General features: G+C 47.9%; 1 protein-coding gene across 1 annotated transcript in view; it reads right to left on the minus strand.

Moving 5' to 3' along the window:
• Positions 1-616: 616 nt before the first annotated feature.
• LOC144095338 (uncharacterized) overlaps positions 617-18,933 on the minus strand; it is a 29,427-nt gene continuing 11,110 nt past the window's right edge. Inside the window, exons 6-15 of the mRNA XM_077629102.1 lie at positions 16,496-16,780; positions 14,998-15,159; positions 12,828-12,925; positions 11,595-11,728; positions 10,411-10,496; positions 9,025-9,100; positions 2,914-3,042; positions 1,715-1,794; positions 1,427-1,521; positions 617-988 (exon numbers count right to left, since the gene is read on the minus strand). Of these exons, the coding sequence (XP_077485228.1) occupies positions 937-988; positions 1,427-1,521; positions 1,715-1,794; positions 2,914-3,042; positions 9,025-9,100; positions 10,411-10,496; positions 11,595-11,728; positions 12,828-12,925; positions 14,998-15,159; positions 16,496-16,780 (1,197 nt within the window). The 3' untranslated portion in view covers positions 617-936. The remainder of the gene's footprint in view (positions 989-1,426; positions 1,522-1,714; positions 1,795-2,913; positions 3,043-9,024; positions 9,101-10,410; positions 10,497-11,594; positions 11,729-12,827; positions 12,926-14,997; positions 15,160-16,495; positions 16,781-18,933) is intronic.

An 18,933-nucleotide genomic window follows, 5' to 3' on the forward strand; every position in this document is an offset into this window, starting at 1 on the left:
GCGTCGCCGCCTGCACCAGGCGAGGTCAAACTTTATTTTTATAAATTTGAAATGAGACAGCCCCGCAGGCAGTGTGTTACACGTAAATCCAGGTGCATGCGGCACAATTAGTAATGATGACTGCATAAAGTACGGAATTCTTTCAGCTCGCGTTCTCGGCATATTCAAGCGAACATCGCCCGAACTTGAGGCCGTATACCTGAAGCCGATCTTTTCGAAACTTACTGTCCAAAAGGCTTGCAGCTGGGCTCACGCTAAAATTACCGGAGCGCTGTGAACGGAAGTGCGCAGTGCGAACGTTGGAAGGCTTCGGATGACAACGAAGCGTCGATTGTTCGAGCTGCCTGTGGCAGCGGCCAAATTGTGCGGAAGCCGCGCCGCCGGTACGAAGCGTATTGTCCCCGACTGAAGGTTGAAAGGATGCTTACGCCGTCAAGGCTGTGCTTCTTTGCAGCGTAACCACACAGCACAAAAGGCCACAGGCACTGTCAGTTCTCCAGCTGCGCCATTGGGCGTAGTTGCAGCTGCGCAACGGTCTTAAGTGCTCCCATTAAGCGCGATCATCCTGCACAATTCACTTCCATAGCCTTGAAACAAACGCGGCTTCTGCTCGCTGCATGCATTTTCTTGTTTTATTGCGTATGCTTGTGGACAATCTGTCGCGCACTTAAAATACAACGCCGATAAAATAGCTTGGCCGAAGGGTTGGGGAAGGCGGCAGATACGCGTGCGCCGTACCGTGGATGCACCCAGTCTGTTGGAAGTAGATAACTTGGTATAGATTGACAAACGCGGGACGACACCTCCGACGTGGCTTTTGCGGGAGAATGCTTATGCACGACAGGACGTGACAAACCGCGATTTCAATGAGGCAGGAAGTCCATTTGGAGTGTCGTTTTGGCTGTTTCCGCTTTTTTTGTGGTAGCGAGCACGCCGTCAGGGTGACTGATACCCTCTGGGGACATTTCGCGGCGTCACGCCTTTTATCCTGGGAAGAAGGAAAACAGAACGTCATGTTATGAATTTAGTATCTCTTGGCGTTTTTTTTTTACATTCACTACACCTGCAAAACGAAATTTCGTAAAATTATCCTACTTGCTTGTAAAACAACTGCATGCACACCACGAACAAAAAAAAACTTGCCAGAAATTACGCTATTCGGATATAATTGCATATCATTAATCATAGCCTTTATGACTAACAGTTGTAAAATTCATTCTTTATGCAAATGTAGTGTGCAGTAAAGTTGAAAAACATGAAATACCATAGAGAATCTGCCCTGTGCAGTGGCTTCGATTGACGAACTAAGCGCTTGGCCGAGATCACGGCGCTTCTACAAGCCACAGGCGACTCCTGATTCTCACAAGCACATTGAAACATGAGGTACCTCACGCAAAAGCTACGTTAAGCTCAATAAATGACTTACTTGCTGAAACCGTCCCAGTCGATCCTGTGGAAGAAAGGATGCTTCATTATTTCGAAGAAGCCTGTTGACCGGCAGCCTAGCCGAAGCCGAGGTCTCTGAAAAACAGTGATCGAGCTCTGAAGTGGGATGCATGAGCTTCCCTGAGACTAGAGTAGTAGAGCAACGTTAGAACTTTTCTTTTTTATGGAATTAGTTGGTCGTCCCTCTAGCGAAGCGTCTGTTGTTGAAGCATAGTTTTACCCTGTTGCTTTTAACTCACATCGTTATTTAACCGTGTTAGGTCCATACCTCGACCAGGAGTCCAGATATCAGGCTTTTTGCATGCTGCGGCATGTGCTTGGGTAGAACAATCGGGACCACTTCGGCATCTGTGAGACAAAGGTAAGTAAAGCTGCAGCTTAAGCGAATTTTAAACGTTTGCGCGCTTTCAAGCGACAGAAATGTGACACAGATGCAAAGCGTCGTCGCGGATAGGGGTCTTTTAACTACTCTTGTTGTGGGATGAGACTATTATTGCTTCGAAACGAAATGTTATTTAGTCCACTCAGATGCACTAAATGTGACCAATTTCCCAATATCATTTGATCTTTCGTACGCGGCAACGTAACACAAATATCCATTTCTACACGACTCCATGCTTATACATGAACGTTTTCAGGTGCCCTGCTGCATCAGAGTACACCCTTTTGTACAAGTATTGCTGCTAATTCTGGCTCGAAGCACACACCATTCGCCTTTCAATGCGCGAACGCGTCTTGCATTTCAACACGTTGACTGTAGCAGCGATTTTCGGAGCCCTGTTTCCTGCGTGTCGTGCCCCACCGGTGAGCCACCCATAGATTTGTTTGGGTGCGGCGTGACCAGCCAGTGAGCCACTGTCGGTCAACAATGAACCAACTCCAAACTCTAGTCGGATACAACTCAAGAACGTAGCGGCTTTTCCCCGTCAAAGGACCCCCTTCCAGCCAGTGGCGCCGGCCGATTCACATGAACCTGCTAGCGTGACCGTGCAGGGAGCGGCGGCACAGTGGAGAGGGGGGTCTATCCCCGGCCATAGAGGGGAAGAGATTCATCTACCGCTCCCTGCTTTGTCACACTAACAAGGTCTTGAGAATTGGCCGATGCCATTGGCTGGAAAGGAGTCCTTTGACGTTGAAAAACTGCGGCATTCTTAAATTGTATCTGACCTTAGCCCAACTCTACCTGTTAAACCGCTGCCGAAAGCAGCTTTTTTAAGCGCCAGCACATGTCAGTCAGGACCTCGTTAAAGCGCTTTTCGCAGGCTCTTTTGAACCACAGATATATGCAATGGCTACGTCGCGGTACTCAGTATTTGTGGCCACACGGCCTCCATACAAGACATGACCCACAGGGGATCCGCATTGCAGCGAACGTGCTAAGCCGGCTAGTGTGTTTCATTTGCGTGTCGAAACGTGGGCGAGGATAGACAAGACGCCCACAGCTGTGTGAGGTGCGCTCAAGCTCACACTGGTACATGTAGTCCCTGTCCACCCAATGGTCGAGGTTGGTCTTTGCCGAGTAGATGGACATGGGCGTGTGGCGGACATACAGCACGTACACCAGGATACCCAGCGACCAGTAGTCGGAAGCGCGATCTGAAAAGGTGGACGAAGAACGTAGTCACGTGCCACAAAGGTTGCTAATGTTCATTAACACGGCAAAATCTTGCAGGCTAACAAGAAGGGTCAAAATTATACTGAGGACTGCTCAGTGAGCCACGGAAAAAGGAGGAGGACAAAAGTAGGGCTAAAAGACAGGAAGCATCATTTGTTAGAGAATAACCGCGAGTTAACCCTCTATTTTCCTAATTGTGAAGGATTTAAAGTAATTAACTATGACCTGTACCTTATGTAAGCTATATTATAATGTGTCCACATTGACAAATCCAACTTCAAACATTTTATGGCACGTCCAATAATTGAGAAGTTGGTATGTCGCGGATTCGCGACAATGGCCATTTGGTCCACTTTTAGCGACTAGTACGAGTTTGTGTAGAACCTACTCGAAAAATCTTTATTTGTCCCGAATGTCGTACAAGTTTTTTTTTGCTTATATAGCGGTGCACATTGCATTTGTAACAAAGGGCATCCATATCACTATAACAGTGTAGTCGTACTCTACCTGTTTCTTGGCAATGGAACGTCTTCGAGGCAGTGTGTTGTTCTTTAATCGAGACGTTCTCTTCTGCTATTGAGGAGAATAAACTTAGAATGTCTTAACAAAATACGCTGCAGGACTAAGTAGAACGCTCTTGCGGGCTAGTTCATTGCAAAAAAAAAAGTGTTTCAATGAACGGGCACGCGAACATAACTTGGCAGTGGAGAACAATATGGGAGGTCATCTGGCACATCATTATAAAAACTGTATAGGGAAGGGTAAGGGCAAGAATAAAGTGCATTGCAAGCCAGTTTTGCGCAACACTTTTTGTTTAAATCGAGAGATAACACGGAAAGGGAGGTGGTCGAAGCCTATCACATCGTAAAAAATGGTGAAAAATGTGTCAGCACTCCGTCTATTTCGCTTTCACTGAGTGGAATCACGTTTTTAAAGGGCCACCTATATTTTTTTTCATTTCTGTCCTAATTTTGTTTCAAATCGTAACCGAGGATGCGATCGATACGGACGCCAACCGCGGAACGCTAAAGAGACAGGCATCGACAGACATAGATGCTAACGCGAAGAGAGTAGCTGAGGCATCTCCAGAGGCTGAGCCGCAGCCCAAACCAAAAGCCACCGTCATCTCTAAAGGCACTGCGCGCATAAATGAGAGGTTAGACAAACTTGAAAAAGACAGCCAGGAAACCAAAGACAGTCTTTCAGTAGTCGGACAGACCCTCCAACAAATCCTACAACGCCTAACAGCACTAGACCGCCTCGCAGCTCTAGAAGCTACCGTGCAAATGCTCGTGCAGCAACTGCCACGAAGCCCCCCTCAAACAACTCAGTATGGTCCCTCGACCTCAGAAAAAGATCTGGCAGTGGAACTGCAGGGGCTACAAAAACAAACGCGGCAACCTGCACCTCCATATTCAGCAGCTATCCGAAAAACCGGATGTCATAGCACTACAAGTAGCCAGTTACCCGATCAAGTTAATGGGTTACACGCCTTACATTCCCCCAAACACGGATCCGAAAAAAACGTATTTCGGTCACCGCGACTTTCGTTCAACGCAACATCGCAGCCATACAACACGAAATCGAAGACACAAAGGTTCAGCACACGCTAGTGGAAATCCCGCCACGCAGAAAAGGGGATGGAAACGTCTACATTCTTAACATCTATAGTTCACCCAAAGACAGAACTAAAGCAACCTCCGACATTATTCGCAAGGCCGTAAAACTAGCAGGGAAATCCCAACTTGTAGTGGTATACGCGATTTCAACGCGCAACACCCGGCCTGGAGATACCGGATAGCGCACGTAAAAGGAACGGCGCTATGGCAGTCCATACAAGACGAGGGTATGACGATCCTTAACGACGTCAAAGCGCCTACTCGGATAGGCAATAGCGTCAGCATGGACACAACCCCCGATCTTGCCCTTAGTAAAAACATTAACCCAGCCATATGGACAAATACAGGCCTCACGTTAGGAAGCGACCACTACATAGCGGAAAAAACCTTCGAGACGGTCCCATACAAACCTCCCCCGTTAAAAACGAGACTCAGAGATTGGGAGCGCTTCCGCAAAATTACGGACAAAACCGCTCCAAAAGAAATCGGCAACCTGAACGAGTGGACCAGCGCCTTGAAGGAAGATGTGAAAGCCACCACAGAGGACACAGAGGCGATAAACTCGCAACACACGACCGACCCCAAATTGAAACACTTGTGGGAAGCCCACCTGAGCTTACAGCTGAGGTGGAAAAAACAAAAACACAATCGCGCCCTCAGAAAGAGGATAACACAGCTGCAAACGAAGATAGAAGCGTACGCGTTCGAGCTGGAAAGACAGCAGTGGGGACAGGTATGCGACAGCATGAACGGGTACCTGGGTAAGAAAAACACGTGGCTTCTGCTGCGACATTTACTCGACCCCACACAGACCAAATCGACTCAACGCAATAGACTTGCTCAAGTAGCACACAAACATGCAGGCAACACAGAAGAACTGATCAAAGAACTCAAGGATAGATACCTAAACACCACGCAATCCACCAACCCCCTCCCTGGTATAAGGGCGAGCCGAACCCAGAATAGGACCAGGAATTCAGCACGGCGGAAGTATGGCAAGTCATGAGCCAACTAAAAACGACATCAGCCGCCGGACCCGACGGCGTCCCCAACAAAATGTTGAGAAGTCTAAACCTTACGTCAGTGACTGCCCTAACTGACCTAATCAACAAACTCTGGCAGGAGGGTGAAATCCCTCAAGAAGAGAAACACGCCAGAATCATCTTTATACCTAAACCAGGCAAGAAGCTAACAGCCGAAAACTTAAGACCGATCTCCCTTACATCTTGTTTAGGGAAACTAATGGAACACGTGATTCTAAACAGACTCCAGGGATACGCTGAAGATAACGACTTCCTACCCCCCTTCATGCTAGGCTTTAGAGCCCAACTGTCCACGCAGGACGTCATGATTCAACTTAGTGAAGATGTAATCCCCAAAAGCAAGAACACCAGAGCTATCCTCGGATTAGACTTAAACAAGGCCTTTGACAACGTGTCACACGAGGCCATCCTCACTAACCTATCGAGGCTAAATCCAGGATTCAAAACCTTCAATTATATAAGATCGTTTCTGGACCAAAGGACGGCAGAGATATCGCTCGGTGGAGTGATCTCGGATCCTATGCGCATGGGCTGTCGGGGGACCCCGCAGGGCTCGGTACTCTCGCCGTTCTTATTTAACCTGGCCCTCGTAGAACTACCGAAACACCTCGAGGCCATCCCTAATCTCAGACACACTTTCTATGCCGACGATATTACCCTCTGGATTACGAAGGGAAATGATGGGGAGATAGAAGAGACCCTACAAAGGGCCGTCGATACCATAGAAGCCTACGTTAAAACGGTAGGACTAGAATGTTCTCATCCGAAATCGGAGCCCCTAATTAAAAGAGACATTCCGAGAGGAGAGAAATCCAGCCTCCCGCCAGCCAACATAAGCATACAAGTTCAAGGCAAAGTAATTAGACAAGTGAGTTCCATCCGAATCCTTGGAATGATAATCCAAGAGAACCGCCAAAATACCGAAATAGAAAAATTAAACGCCTCAGTTCATCAAACCATTAGACTGATCCGACGCATAGCGAACAGGAGAACAGGAGTTAAGGAAAAAGATCTATGTCAGTTGGTGAAAGCCTTTGTCATCAGCAGGATGAATTACGCCCTGCCCTATCTACAGTTATACAACGCTGAGGAACTCAAAATTGAAGGACTCATCAGGCAGGCCTACAAGGCAGCCCTAGGTCTACCAGTCAACACCTCCACTGAGAAGTTACTGCAACTCGGCCTACACAACACGCTAGACGAATTGACTGAGGCCCATCGTAGAATGCAAGAGCTCAGGCTCACTATAACCAATGCGGGTAGAGCAATCCTAGAAAGGCTCGGAATAAACGCGGAACCACTCAACGCGGTTACTCGAAAAATACCGTTCAACCTCCGAAGGACAATCACGGTAAAACCATTACCGAAAAATATGCGCCCCGTCTATCACGAAGGCAGACGCAAGGCCAGAGCAAAATCCCTAGCTAAGAAACTTGAGGGCCGACAGGACGTAGTCTACGTAGACGCGGAAGCTTACCCAACACCCGAGAAAGCATTCACGATATCCGCGGTGACCGAGGTAGGCCAACTCATAGCAAACGCGACAGTACGCACCAACATTTCAGAAATAGCCGAAGAAGCGGCAATCGCCATGGCGTTGACATACCCGCGAGCAGAAGTGATTGTGAGCGATTCAAAAGCAGCCATTGGCAATTTCGCCGAGGGCAGAATATCTTCCATCTCCATGGGAATTCTCAAGAATTACCCGAAAGACAGGACAGACGTGGAATTGGTTTGGGTACCGGCTCACTCGTCAAACCCGGGGAACGAGGCAGCCCACGATAAAGCTCGAGGATCTATCGGCCGAGCTGTGGACGCTAACTCGGACGTCGAAATGACGAGAGACGGCCTTAATACCTACAATGGCATTACTCAGCATTACAGGCTAGAAAGGCTAACCTTCCCTGCTCCGCATAAAAACCTAAACAAAGAACAGGAGGTACTGTGGAGACAACTTCAAACAAAAACTCTCCCTAATCCAGCTGTCCTAAGCCATGTGTACCCGGATAGATTTAAGCCGGAGTGCAGCAAATGCGGTGGCAAAGCCACCGTAGACCACATCTTCTGGGACTGTCCGAGATATCCCCCACCAATATCGCTCAAGAGGCTCGCGCTCCCGGGCCCGTGGGAGACCTTGTTGCTCAGCTCCGACCTGTAAACCCAAGTACAGGTGGTGACGAGAGCCGAAGAGGTCGCCACCAGTCTTCACGGACGGCCAGTTAACAAGATCAACAAACCCATTTATTACTCAAGCCGATAATAAACGGTTTCCAATCCAATCCAAATCCTAAGATCTATGCACCTCAAGGCCGGAAATGTAGTTTTATCTGGTTTTATGCTCACCTTCACACGTTTTCTTTGTTGCCTTCCATGTCGTGCTTATTTTTCCATACCTCATTCCACTCTTTTACCTGGTTTTAATTTTCACCTTTACTCGTGTTTTGTTTCCATGCTCTCATGCCGAATTTTCCATATGTCACACCATGATTTTGTCTCGTTTTCATAGTTTTTTACTGCTGTTGTCTGTTGGGTCACCTGCATGGTCACTTCGCGTATTTTTCACCCTCTTTACTCAGGTTGATTATTAGGTTCCTTACTTCTTTTTAATCATTTTCTTGACATGGAGTGTCTGGGGACATGCTGACTGAGTGCTCTGTGATTTATAGGCCCTTCTGCAGCGTAACAATTTTATCATTGTGGTCTAGATTTTAATCAGGTCTTGTGTGAATGACAGTGATGGTTATGCGCCTAGGTTCCTCCCTTATATAGATTTTGCCTTTCGATCTCGAATAAACAGTTCGAAGTCTGCGCCTGTGTTGTTTCTGTTCTCCTGTCGTGTCTAATTCGCGCAGTACTAACCTTTTTTCTGCAGGACTAGTTGGTTCACCGCGGTTTTCAAAGAAAAGAAATTCGAATTTCTGTAGTGCTGTGAGGAATGAGCGAATGCCCATAGCTCTTGCGCTTTTCGTAACCTCAATAAATATCGTTTTATGGTCCCTCAAAGGCCAGCGCTTAGGCTTAGTGAAAAAGAGCGCTTGCTACGCTAAGACCCGCCGTTCATCTGCCGAGCTTGAGGGACGCCAAGCACTCCACGAAGAAGAATGGCAGCCGCGCAAGCTATCAGCGCTCATCCGAATTTCCCGGGGTTTTTCTGGCCCTTTTTGCACACGGTTACCGAGAGATTCGAAGCATGAAAAGAGCACGGTTTTATACACGCGACTAAAGTTCAGTTGCAAACGGTTGTCGACAAGTATGTTGACGCGTAAGCTCAGAATTTGAGGGAACAAATTTAATCGCTTACCGTATACTTCCATCCTTAGAACTTCTGGCGCCATATAGGGTATCGAGCCGATGCGGCTGCTCGACGTTTTGCCTTCCTGCGCAAACACACCAACAAGGCATACTTGTCCTAAAGTGACGGTGGTTTCGACGGATGATGCCAAACGCAAAACTCTTGGTCATCCAACTAATTTGTAATGGAGCACTGTCTACTGGTAAGAACGGAAAGTTAATGGATCAGGAAGTCCAGTTTGCATCCATTCAGGGTTACACAGGGATCCCAAGCAATAACGTGGTGGAGGCACCTACAGCTGTATGTAAACAGGAGCGCTGAGGTCCAGTCGTCGTCATGGACGCATTCCCGGGAGAAATTATGTACTCGCATGGCAAACGCCGAATCATGTAGAATTATCTTTCTGGCTTATTAAAGTTTTGTTTTCAGTAAGAAATGACGTATTTGCTATCACGGGACGCTAACCTATCTGTCTACCTTGACTTAGTATGTCCTTTCAAAGTTGTGATACTGCTTCCTTCTAAACAGCGGCACGAAAGTGCACTCAAGCGCGCTTCGACCAGCACATTGTGTATTATTTCCTCGATAGGCCTCTGGACACTTTGTACTATCACTAAACCTTATTATTACGATTCGCTCATGTCGCTTAGTTTCGAAAAGATGCCTTCACAAGCGTTATCACTGCAGGTCATTTCTATTCGAAAGAAGACGCAGGCAGCAGTCCCGATCCGCTCGTTGTGGGTTCTCGTTGCTGCAAGGAGCCACCGGTAATTTCTGACCGTCACTCGCCCGGGTCCAGAACGAGCTCTCAATGCCAGGTTCCGATGGCAGATGCTGCGGCTCGCAGCATCTTTTCCTTCCATTGTTATCTTATTAATAAATAGACACTAAGAACAACGACACGCTCAGCGTGCCTCACGCGATCGTACAGCCAGATGCGTTCTCGGCCTAGCCACATGCAGTGGCTAGCCTATACTGCCTACAACATAGAACATCCACTTTAAGGGGCAGGGTACGCTGCCCAAGCACTGGTGTAGATTTCTATCCCTAAAAATATGGCATACGTAAGGTTGGCCACGGAAACAAATTCCCTCTCCAAAACATGTGAAATTCTAGTTGTTATGAAGATTTTGATTTATGTTGAAACCTCTTCTTTTTGATAACCTCGACACCTCCGGTTCCGCATTTAAAAGCCTTCTCCTATTGCTAACTCCTTGAAAACATTATACTTTGCCAGGAATACGCATTCCGTATATTCAGGGATCGAAATTTATCCCAGAACTTGGGCAACATATCCCTACTAGTTTACTGTCCATGACTTTGCATGACCCGTGATGAATACAAAAATTCTGTAGGGAAGAAAATTTAGTGAACACAGGAGGCCGCTGTACTCACGGAGCAGAAGGCGAAGTCGAATAGTCGCGCGATGCCGTTCATGTCTATGAGGATCGTCGTCGGCGAGATGTTGCGGTACATCATGTCTGCGAAGCAGAAGAACGCGTGAGCCTGCCACAGATTATTCTCCTCTTTCCGGCTCGCGAGAAACTACCGAATTTCAAATGCTGGCACGGTAAATGAAGAAATATGGACGTTTAATAAAGCCGCGCTGGATCTTGAAAGTTGAAAGGTTATTAATACATTCAAACAAAGTTACAAACGTATACAGCGAGAGGTCCCATGGTACAAGACCGCGGGCGGGACCTCCCATGACAAAAAATTTCAATAAGCAACAAAATAATAAATACAGAACACATTAATTAGCCACGCAGAGAATAAATACATAGTCAAATATGAGTTACCGAAATATTTAAATACAAACAATATAATTTCAAAACAAAGAGACGCCGACCAGTAAAACGAAAAAATTGTATTGACGTTTCGGCGCCCAGAACGGGGGCCTTGTTCAACAATATAATGCAGGAGAATGTATCACAAAACACTCAGATGCCGCGATACATGGGATCAGTAACAAAAAAAAAGAAAAAATCACATACTAAGAAGGAAAAGCTTTAATTTGACCTTGAACAAAGAAAGCGTATTAGTTTGTTTGACGTCTAAGTTCAAAGAATTCCAAAATGATATGGATGAAAAACTAAGGCATTGTTTGTCGTAGTTAGTTGTGACCTTAGGTGGTAAAAAGTTATTATGCAGCGCAAAAGGGTTCTAATTATGTGCGCCTGAAGCGCCGATAGTGTTGCACACGACACAGATAGTGCAGGGAGGGTGAAGGGAAGCAACAAAGAGTGGGGAAGCAACAGGATGCCACCCCATGAAGGAAAGAGAATGAGCACGCCAATACGCGTGAATCTCCGCACTACACTGCGATCCCACAGTAGCTCGGTTAAGCACATGCAGGCATTGCCTGTTGTTTGTTCTCCAATGAAAACAACGGCCTCAAGTTGAATCCAGGTGGAGTGAACTTGTTGTCCAATGCAAAAGGTTATAGACGTCAGGTTCTTCAAAAGTAAGACCGAATGGAGGCGCTTTGGTTCACTCCTTCCTGTGCCGGACGACTGATACATGCGACCTGGCTTAGCGCAGCTTTAGGCCTATTGTGTAAGTACAATACAACGACGCACCTCTGTCGTGGATGTACTTGAGCGCGTACGTGATTTGGGCGACGATATTTACTATGACGTCATCCCGCAGCGCACCTTCTTCGAGGAGAGCCTGGAGCGTGCATCCCTCGTAGTACTCCGCCACGAAACAGTAACTGCAGATCAAGATGTGACAGACATATAGGTTAGCACGACGTAAAAAGCTTCTGGACCTCTCATCTGCGGGGGAGAAAAAAAAGTTGACATACGATTATGATAGTAGGTAATGCAAAAATTTAAACTCAGCTCTTCACACTCCACCTGCCACCGCTGGCAGGCGGCCTGTTACGCCGCTAGCCACCCACCAGCCACCTTCCAGGTAGCGCTTGGCTGTGCTACTTAGACTACCGTTTACGCTGACGACTACGACGCGGAAGCCAGGAAAAGGCGCCAAAGAGGTGCGCTCTAAAAATTATTTATGATCATTGTACGTCACAATGAGTGCATGCACCATGGAGTGGTACAACGTGCCCCGTGGTGTGCTACAGCAGCATGAGCCGTGAGTGCATGCGTTATGGTGTGGTGCAGCTGCACTGCTCATGAGTGCATGCGTAATGATGCGGCACAGCTGCCTACTTCGCCTACTCGTCTGTCAACAGGCATCATATTGCAAAAGTCAAGCTGCAAAGTGCAGACGTGCGCATAACCATAACAATATGTGACAAACCGAGACAGTTACGTAAGCCACGGCTACTAAACGTCGCTGGAGCCACCTCCCGGCGGTAAGCAGCATTAACATCCGGGGCGCGAGAGCAAGCATATGAGAGGCGTAGAAAAAATAGAGGAGAGACTCTCGAGCACTCCCTTCCGCAGGAACTTCACATCGTACCTCCGGCGTACATTGGCAGCGTTGTCTTTAAAGGCGAACGCGAAAGTTTTTGCCTACAACATATTAAGTCGCCGCTTGCCATGCACGACTCCCTCAAGGAGCTATCTTTGTATAAATGATGTCCTACTTGCTCCATGTGATCGGCAACACTAATTTCAATTTGGAACCTACTTTTGACATGTTTGCCTCGAGAAAGTGTGCTAAGGTGATGTGAGCCTCGACAGTGTAATCTGAAAACTAGTGCTCCGGATGGCAAGGTGCGGGGAGGAACGAGCTATGGGGTGATCTGTTGCCTTCACATCTTCGATCGCTGGACAGTGAAGGGTCTGATAGTGCTTCATAATAATCCTTGACTAACTTTACATAGGACACCCCGCAAATCTTACCATAGAGAGGTGGAAAAAAACGACTTGAGGCCCACGATGAACTGGCAGTCGGACACCGCCTCCCAGGCTTTTCGTTCTCTGGCAACATCCCGCCTTTTCTGCGCGCCAGGTGAAAAACGGGACGGGGATGTCAGTCACTCAGTAAGCATCAGCATTCACCAAACGCGCGTTGGTGCAGAATAAAAAAAAAAGCCGAGAAAGACTTGACGGGAACTGCGCCCTCTCTATAAAAGGAATAAGAGGTACAACAGCAGCGTAATAAAGTACATGTATATAGATTAAGGCAATCCACAAGTCATTACCAACAAACATGAAAAAAGTTAAATCTCAAAAACGGCCCAAAACCTTATTCAGAACATGCAGACATGACAGGTTCGTTTGCTAGTTAATCGAACTTTACAGGAAGGTTAATAGGAAATTAGGGTTTAACAGTAATGCTATTTGCATGGGCACGAAAGAGACTCTGTGAGTTAGTTCGGGCAGTTGAATAAAAAAAAATGGACCATGATGTTATCATACTGAGCCCGACGCTGCGAATTCGAACTCGGCCCCGACGGCATCATTTTGATGTAGACACAATGCGAAAACACCCTATGAACTTTAGTGCTCGATTGCAGTGTGTGTTTAAGAGCCACACGTGGTGCATATTAATCCGATGCCCTATACTGCATATGCCTTAAATTAAACATTAATTTCGTTTATCATGAACTTCAATCGTCAGTGTGTAACGTAATGTTAAAGAGAAATGCCTGATACGAAAAGCAAGCAAATTGGCAGCTAATCTAGGTGTGCTATGTTAATGCGAAAGCGTTTTACGGCTCATCGGTAGCGAAACCCGGCGGCGTCGGCGTTGGTGTCCAGCAGCTGTGGTCCGAAAGCCCCAATTACGTCACCATAGTCTCGCATGACGTCAGCAGTATACCATTGGACAAAGTGGCGTTCAGAAACCCGGTGACGTCATCGGCAAAGAAAAAATTATTCCTAAGGGGGGGGGGGGGATTGAATCAAGGACCTTCACGTTGTGAGGCGAGCACCCTGCTTGCTGTAGGCCACGAAACCGCGTTGCTTCTTGGCGGATAAAGGTGAACTATTTTGTGCGTTTACGACTGTATGCGGCACGGGCTGGGCACTTTTATTTTTCTTTCTTTTTATTGCCCATTCTGACGTATGTACGCCAATGAGTAGGTATGGGCACATTTATTTTTCTTTCTTTTTATTGCCCATTCTGACGTATGTACGCCAATGAGTAGGTACGTCACTAGAACGGAAAGAATCTAATCAGCCTCGCAGCAGAACTCACGATGAGACTCTGCTTTTGCATTCAAAGCACGTAAGTAGTCTTAAGTGTCCTTTGTCATATTTAAATGTTTTTTGGGGTTCTCATAAATGCGGATATGTATGGGCAAGAAGAACGAGCTGCAGGAAGTAGCTTAAATTGCTTTGGTACGCGTGATACAGCATCCCACGAACTGCTTCCAGACAGTAATAATACGTGGCAATGCTTTAGAGCGGCTTAGGTAATTGAAGAGGACACGGCACGGGCCCGTCAAATCGCGGCCCAATAAGGAATAAAAAATACCTCAGTAGGAAGGAAGGCAAGTGAAAAAAAAAATGAGACGCGCGCTGCAAGGGGGACAGTTGCGTGAAGAACGGTTGTTAGGTAACGCGTAGGCTACAGATCGCAAGTTTTCAAAGCACAGCGGCCGCACAGCAGCACATCAGCTACAGTACCATAGCCCCCCCCCCCCTTTCCCTTTGAAAAACTGCTCGGACTAGGAACATATGGAATGCTTGGGTTTTGGTGTCGTACAAAATCGACACGAACATCGCGCCGGCAACGACTAGGACCTACATCTCGGCTTCTTTCCTGAGTCGGCGCTCTCCAAAGAGAGCCCAAATTTCGGTATTTTCATAAAGGAACTTACCCGTAGACAGCCTAGAAAGAATCATCCCGCCGCTGAGGGGCTCATCACCGGCTTAGCAAGAAGGTTTCGCTCGACTGTAAGGAACATGTCGTCTGCTCCCTTGGGTGTTTTAAATAGGAAACTGCTGATGGTCCCCGAATGTAAATCTAGGCGTACCTGCAGCCACTAACTACGGGTGCTTAAATGCAATGCTTACAGCCTGTAGTTCTCAAGTACGAAAGATGGTTCGCCGCTGGCAACATTACCGATCTAAAGCGCCTCTTCCAGACGATCTTCAGGATGGCCCACTCTCCGGAAAAAGTGTGCCGGGCGCTGGCGACTAGGTCCTGCTTTCGCGTGCGTAGGATGTCGATGACGACGATCCTCGAAAATGACCAGTCTCTCAAGCTCTCCAGCCGAGGCTTCTCCTGGACGCACGCGGAAGACAGCAGTGTTCGCGAAGTTCGCAGGAACCTGGTGCATGAAGGCACTCGAACAGCATGTAACAAATGAGCACTTAAGCTTACCGACAAAGTTGCCTCGTTTGTTCCATCGCCTGATAATCAGCACATAAAGAGTTTCTTCGTCAGGCCTTCCTGCTTACCTCGTTTCGCAGATGGCACATTTTAGATGGTTAAAAATAAATAAGGGCCACTATTGGTAGTACTGCGCGCCATATTCAGCCACATTGGCTTGGTTTTGGTTTTATGGCGTTTGACGTCCCAGAGCGACTTAGGCTATGAGGGACACCGTAGTTGAGGAATTGCTTCGAAAATTTCAACCACCTGGGGATCTTTTACATGCACTGACATTGCCTAGTTCACGGGCCTCCAGCATTTCGCCTCCATCTAAACGCGACCACCGCGGCCGGGATCGAACCCGCGTCTTTCGGGTCAGCAACCGAGCACCATAACCACTGCCCCACCGCAGCGGCAGCCACTTTGCCTTCCGGATCGCAAGTTGAGGCATGTTCAAGACTTCAGACTTGTGCTGCTCTAAAGGGCGGAACACTCACCGCTCAGCAAGACCATCTTCCAGTAACTATAGCTTGGTTAAGAAAGACAGACAGGAACTTGCTTGTTGCAGGAAGCCAACATACCGACTGTTCGGACGAGTAATCGGCAAAGTACTGTGCTCGGACACGGAGAGAAGGCCCACGAAAACGTACTTCTCTGCCCGTTATGTCATCGAGTGGATCTCGTCATAGCGATGCATTCTTAAGCAAGACTAGTTGGGAGGTGGGGTACGCCTCGTCCGAAAACGGTATCTCAGCGGTCCGACAACAATGCTGTCTAGTCTTCGAAAGCAAGCCACTTATACTGACGCTGCATAGTGTTGATGAAAGTTACTTGGCGTCAGCACACGAATATTGTTATTGCGAGGCGATCACCGGAAGGTGACCAGCCCGGTCCGCCAGCATTGTTAGCCACAGTCAGTGAAGCGGTTCTACCATTCCTCCTAAGAGACGGCACTGGGGCGAAGAATGGGTATGACGGTAGGAATGACCTGACAAGAGTTGTCACAAAGTGAACAAGGGAGGCGAAAGCCTCGGGGTGCTTGCCAACGTTTCGAAAAAACGACTTGTCTTCGTCTAGGAGCAGACGAAGACAAGTCATCTTGTCAAAACGTTGACAAGCACCCTGAGTCTTTCCCCTCCCTTATTCACTTTGTGATTATCAACAACCATCTGCCTAACCTCTCTCTACCACGGACTGACAAGAGTGGGGTCGGGAGGTGGGGGAATGGAAGGAAGTGCGTGCTTACCACGATCTGCGAAAAGAAGGACAGGGTCTTCCAGCTGGAGTGTCGAGATCTGGCGCTCGTGTGGCTGCGATCTTCGTCCTTGTCGTACACGCTCTGACTCACGGAGCCCCCTCGGCTGCTGCGCCGCGATAGGTTCGGAAGAAGCTTGGAGATGAGGCGCATCCTGGACGGCTGGACGCGCCGGGGAACGTGCGAGCCCAGAGTCATCTCGGTGTCCATTTCCTCGTTGGACCGCATGCGCTCCAGCTTCACTATGGGCAGCTGCAGCACTGGAGTGGGACCTGCCTGCGGTCACGAACGAAAGTAAAAAAACAGCTGAAAGCGGCCCAGCACAAAAGAAAGGAGTGAAAAGGGCAGTTGCTGGACTGTCAAAGTTTCCTTGGCAGGACGCCAAGTATCTTTAGAACGCATGCGACATTGTCAGTGCAAACAAGAACCCTGCGTGTTATTACTCAATAAATCAAATTCATTACTAGCTGTAGGACAGGAGCTGGCAAATTCAGGCAGGGATTTGCATGTTTTTTCACCTGAAAGGTGTTTAAAACTCTTTAGAAACATGCTGTCTGTAGTGTTCCACAGCGTGAGCTGTATTTTATACGGTTTAGGAGGGCCTTCTACACCTATAGGCCTCACGCATGCACAGTATGAGCCGGATTTAAGCTTTCATGACGTTACCAGCCAGACGCATGATGTCAAGCCGTAGAAGCAAGAGATGCGGAGCGCGCGGCGTGTGGTATGACGTCACGTTAAAGCAGGAGGAGAAGCGGTCAGCTAGAGTGTCGCGCTTGATTGACAACAGAGAATTATAGCATAGCCTGATCCGCGATCCGCTACCGTGACCCGCTTCTGCGAGGCGCCATTGCGCTTGCGCACAAAGCCCTGACGGCGCCAGATGGCGCCATGTGTCCGTCAGCTCCGTGCGCGCCTGCCGCTTCAGTACCAATCAGCGCGAACGCAGTGAAGTACCGCGGTACCGGATCTCGGATTACGCTATGCTATAACTCTGTTATACCAGCTGTACTATAATAACCGGCGCTGAGCGCACAGCATCCAGTACTGTTCAGCATAGGTATGGATTAGGAAGCGGCTCTTCGCGCGAGCAATTCTTTTTTACTGATCGGATAGTTTAGCTTGTATAGTTCTGTGGCTTGTGCCTTTGAATAAGTTTGTGATACAGAAACGCATAAAACGCATTCAAGATTTTTTCAATCTCCTATTTTCTGAATACTTTTGAGAAATTTGACAGGTGCCTCAAATTTTGGCAATCGAAGATTTTTTTCTTTGTAAGAAATAGCTATCCTGTTGTTGTCTATCATTAAAAATTAGCTTGTTAAGTTACACTATAATGTGGTCAGATAAAGCGATTGTTTTAAATTGCTGGGTGAAAAAAATTTTCTCTCACCACTCGGAAATTGCTTGTTTTTTTGCGGTAAGGAAAAAGTTAAATCGAGGAGGAGAAGAAAAGGAGGGGAAGTTATCAAGAAGGGAGAGAACGAAGTATCCATCTCACTCTTCGATGGACATTTCAGCCGAGCCGTGAGGGAAGGGACGAAGGTGGGAGTGACGGAGAAAGAGGTACTGTAGTGGAGGACTACGGAATAATTTACGACCCCCTGAGAATCTTTAACGTGTGCTGACATCGCACAGTGCACGGGCGCCTTTTGCACGTCCTCTGAGGGAATGGTTAGAGGAGGGAATGAGAGAAGAAGAGAGGTGCAGTAGTGGAGAGCTCCAGAATAATTTCGACCACGCGGAGTTCTTTAACATGGACTGACATCGCACACCGGATGGGCGCCTCTTGCATTTCGCTTCGACTGAAACAACACGACTTGAACCAGCGTCATCGGTCCCAGCAGCCTAGTGCCGTGAATACTAAGCTACAGCGGCATTTCGCCTCCGTCGAAACGCGACCGCCGCGGTTGTCATCGAAGCCGGGTCTCTTGAGTCAGCAGCCGATTACCACAAACGCTGAGCCACCGTGGCGGCTCACTTTAAGTAGTGATCAGGCAGGTTCATCCCACATGGCCTCGCGGAGCCATCGTGTCGCAACTCGCTCTACGCTCGCACACAACAGACGACCATGCAGGCAAGTTTACCCTGGCTTGCGGCTAATCGGCGAGGCCGGCTCTGCAAGGTGATGATTTTCTACCTTCTTTGTTGCCTTCCAAGGAGCGCCATAGTCGGTCAGCTATCGTTTTCCCCCGTTTGCCGGGTATGTGGAGAAGAGTATCAAGGTCATTAGTTTTTATTTAAAAGATGAGCAATTTTTAGACCGTCCTTATCACGTTCCACGTGGACGCGTTTTCCTCTAATGTCAAGGCATCGATTCCAAGAAATTGTAGGGCACGTTCTCTTTCGACTACCACAGAAACGGGAGTTGAAGAAACAGTTTTAGCATAGAGTGACCAGCTTCAGCAAGGTGGCATCTGCGCATGCGT

The sequence above is a fragment of the Amblyomma americanum genome, chromosome 6 (assembly GCF_052857255.1).
Source record: "Amblyomma americanum isolate KBUSLIRL-KWMA chromosome 6, ASM5285725v1, whole genome shotgun sequence".
Taxonomy (NCBI): Eukaryota; Metazoa; Arthropoda; class Arachnida; order Ixodida; family Ixodidae; genus Amblyomma; species Amblyomma americanum.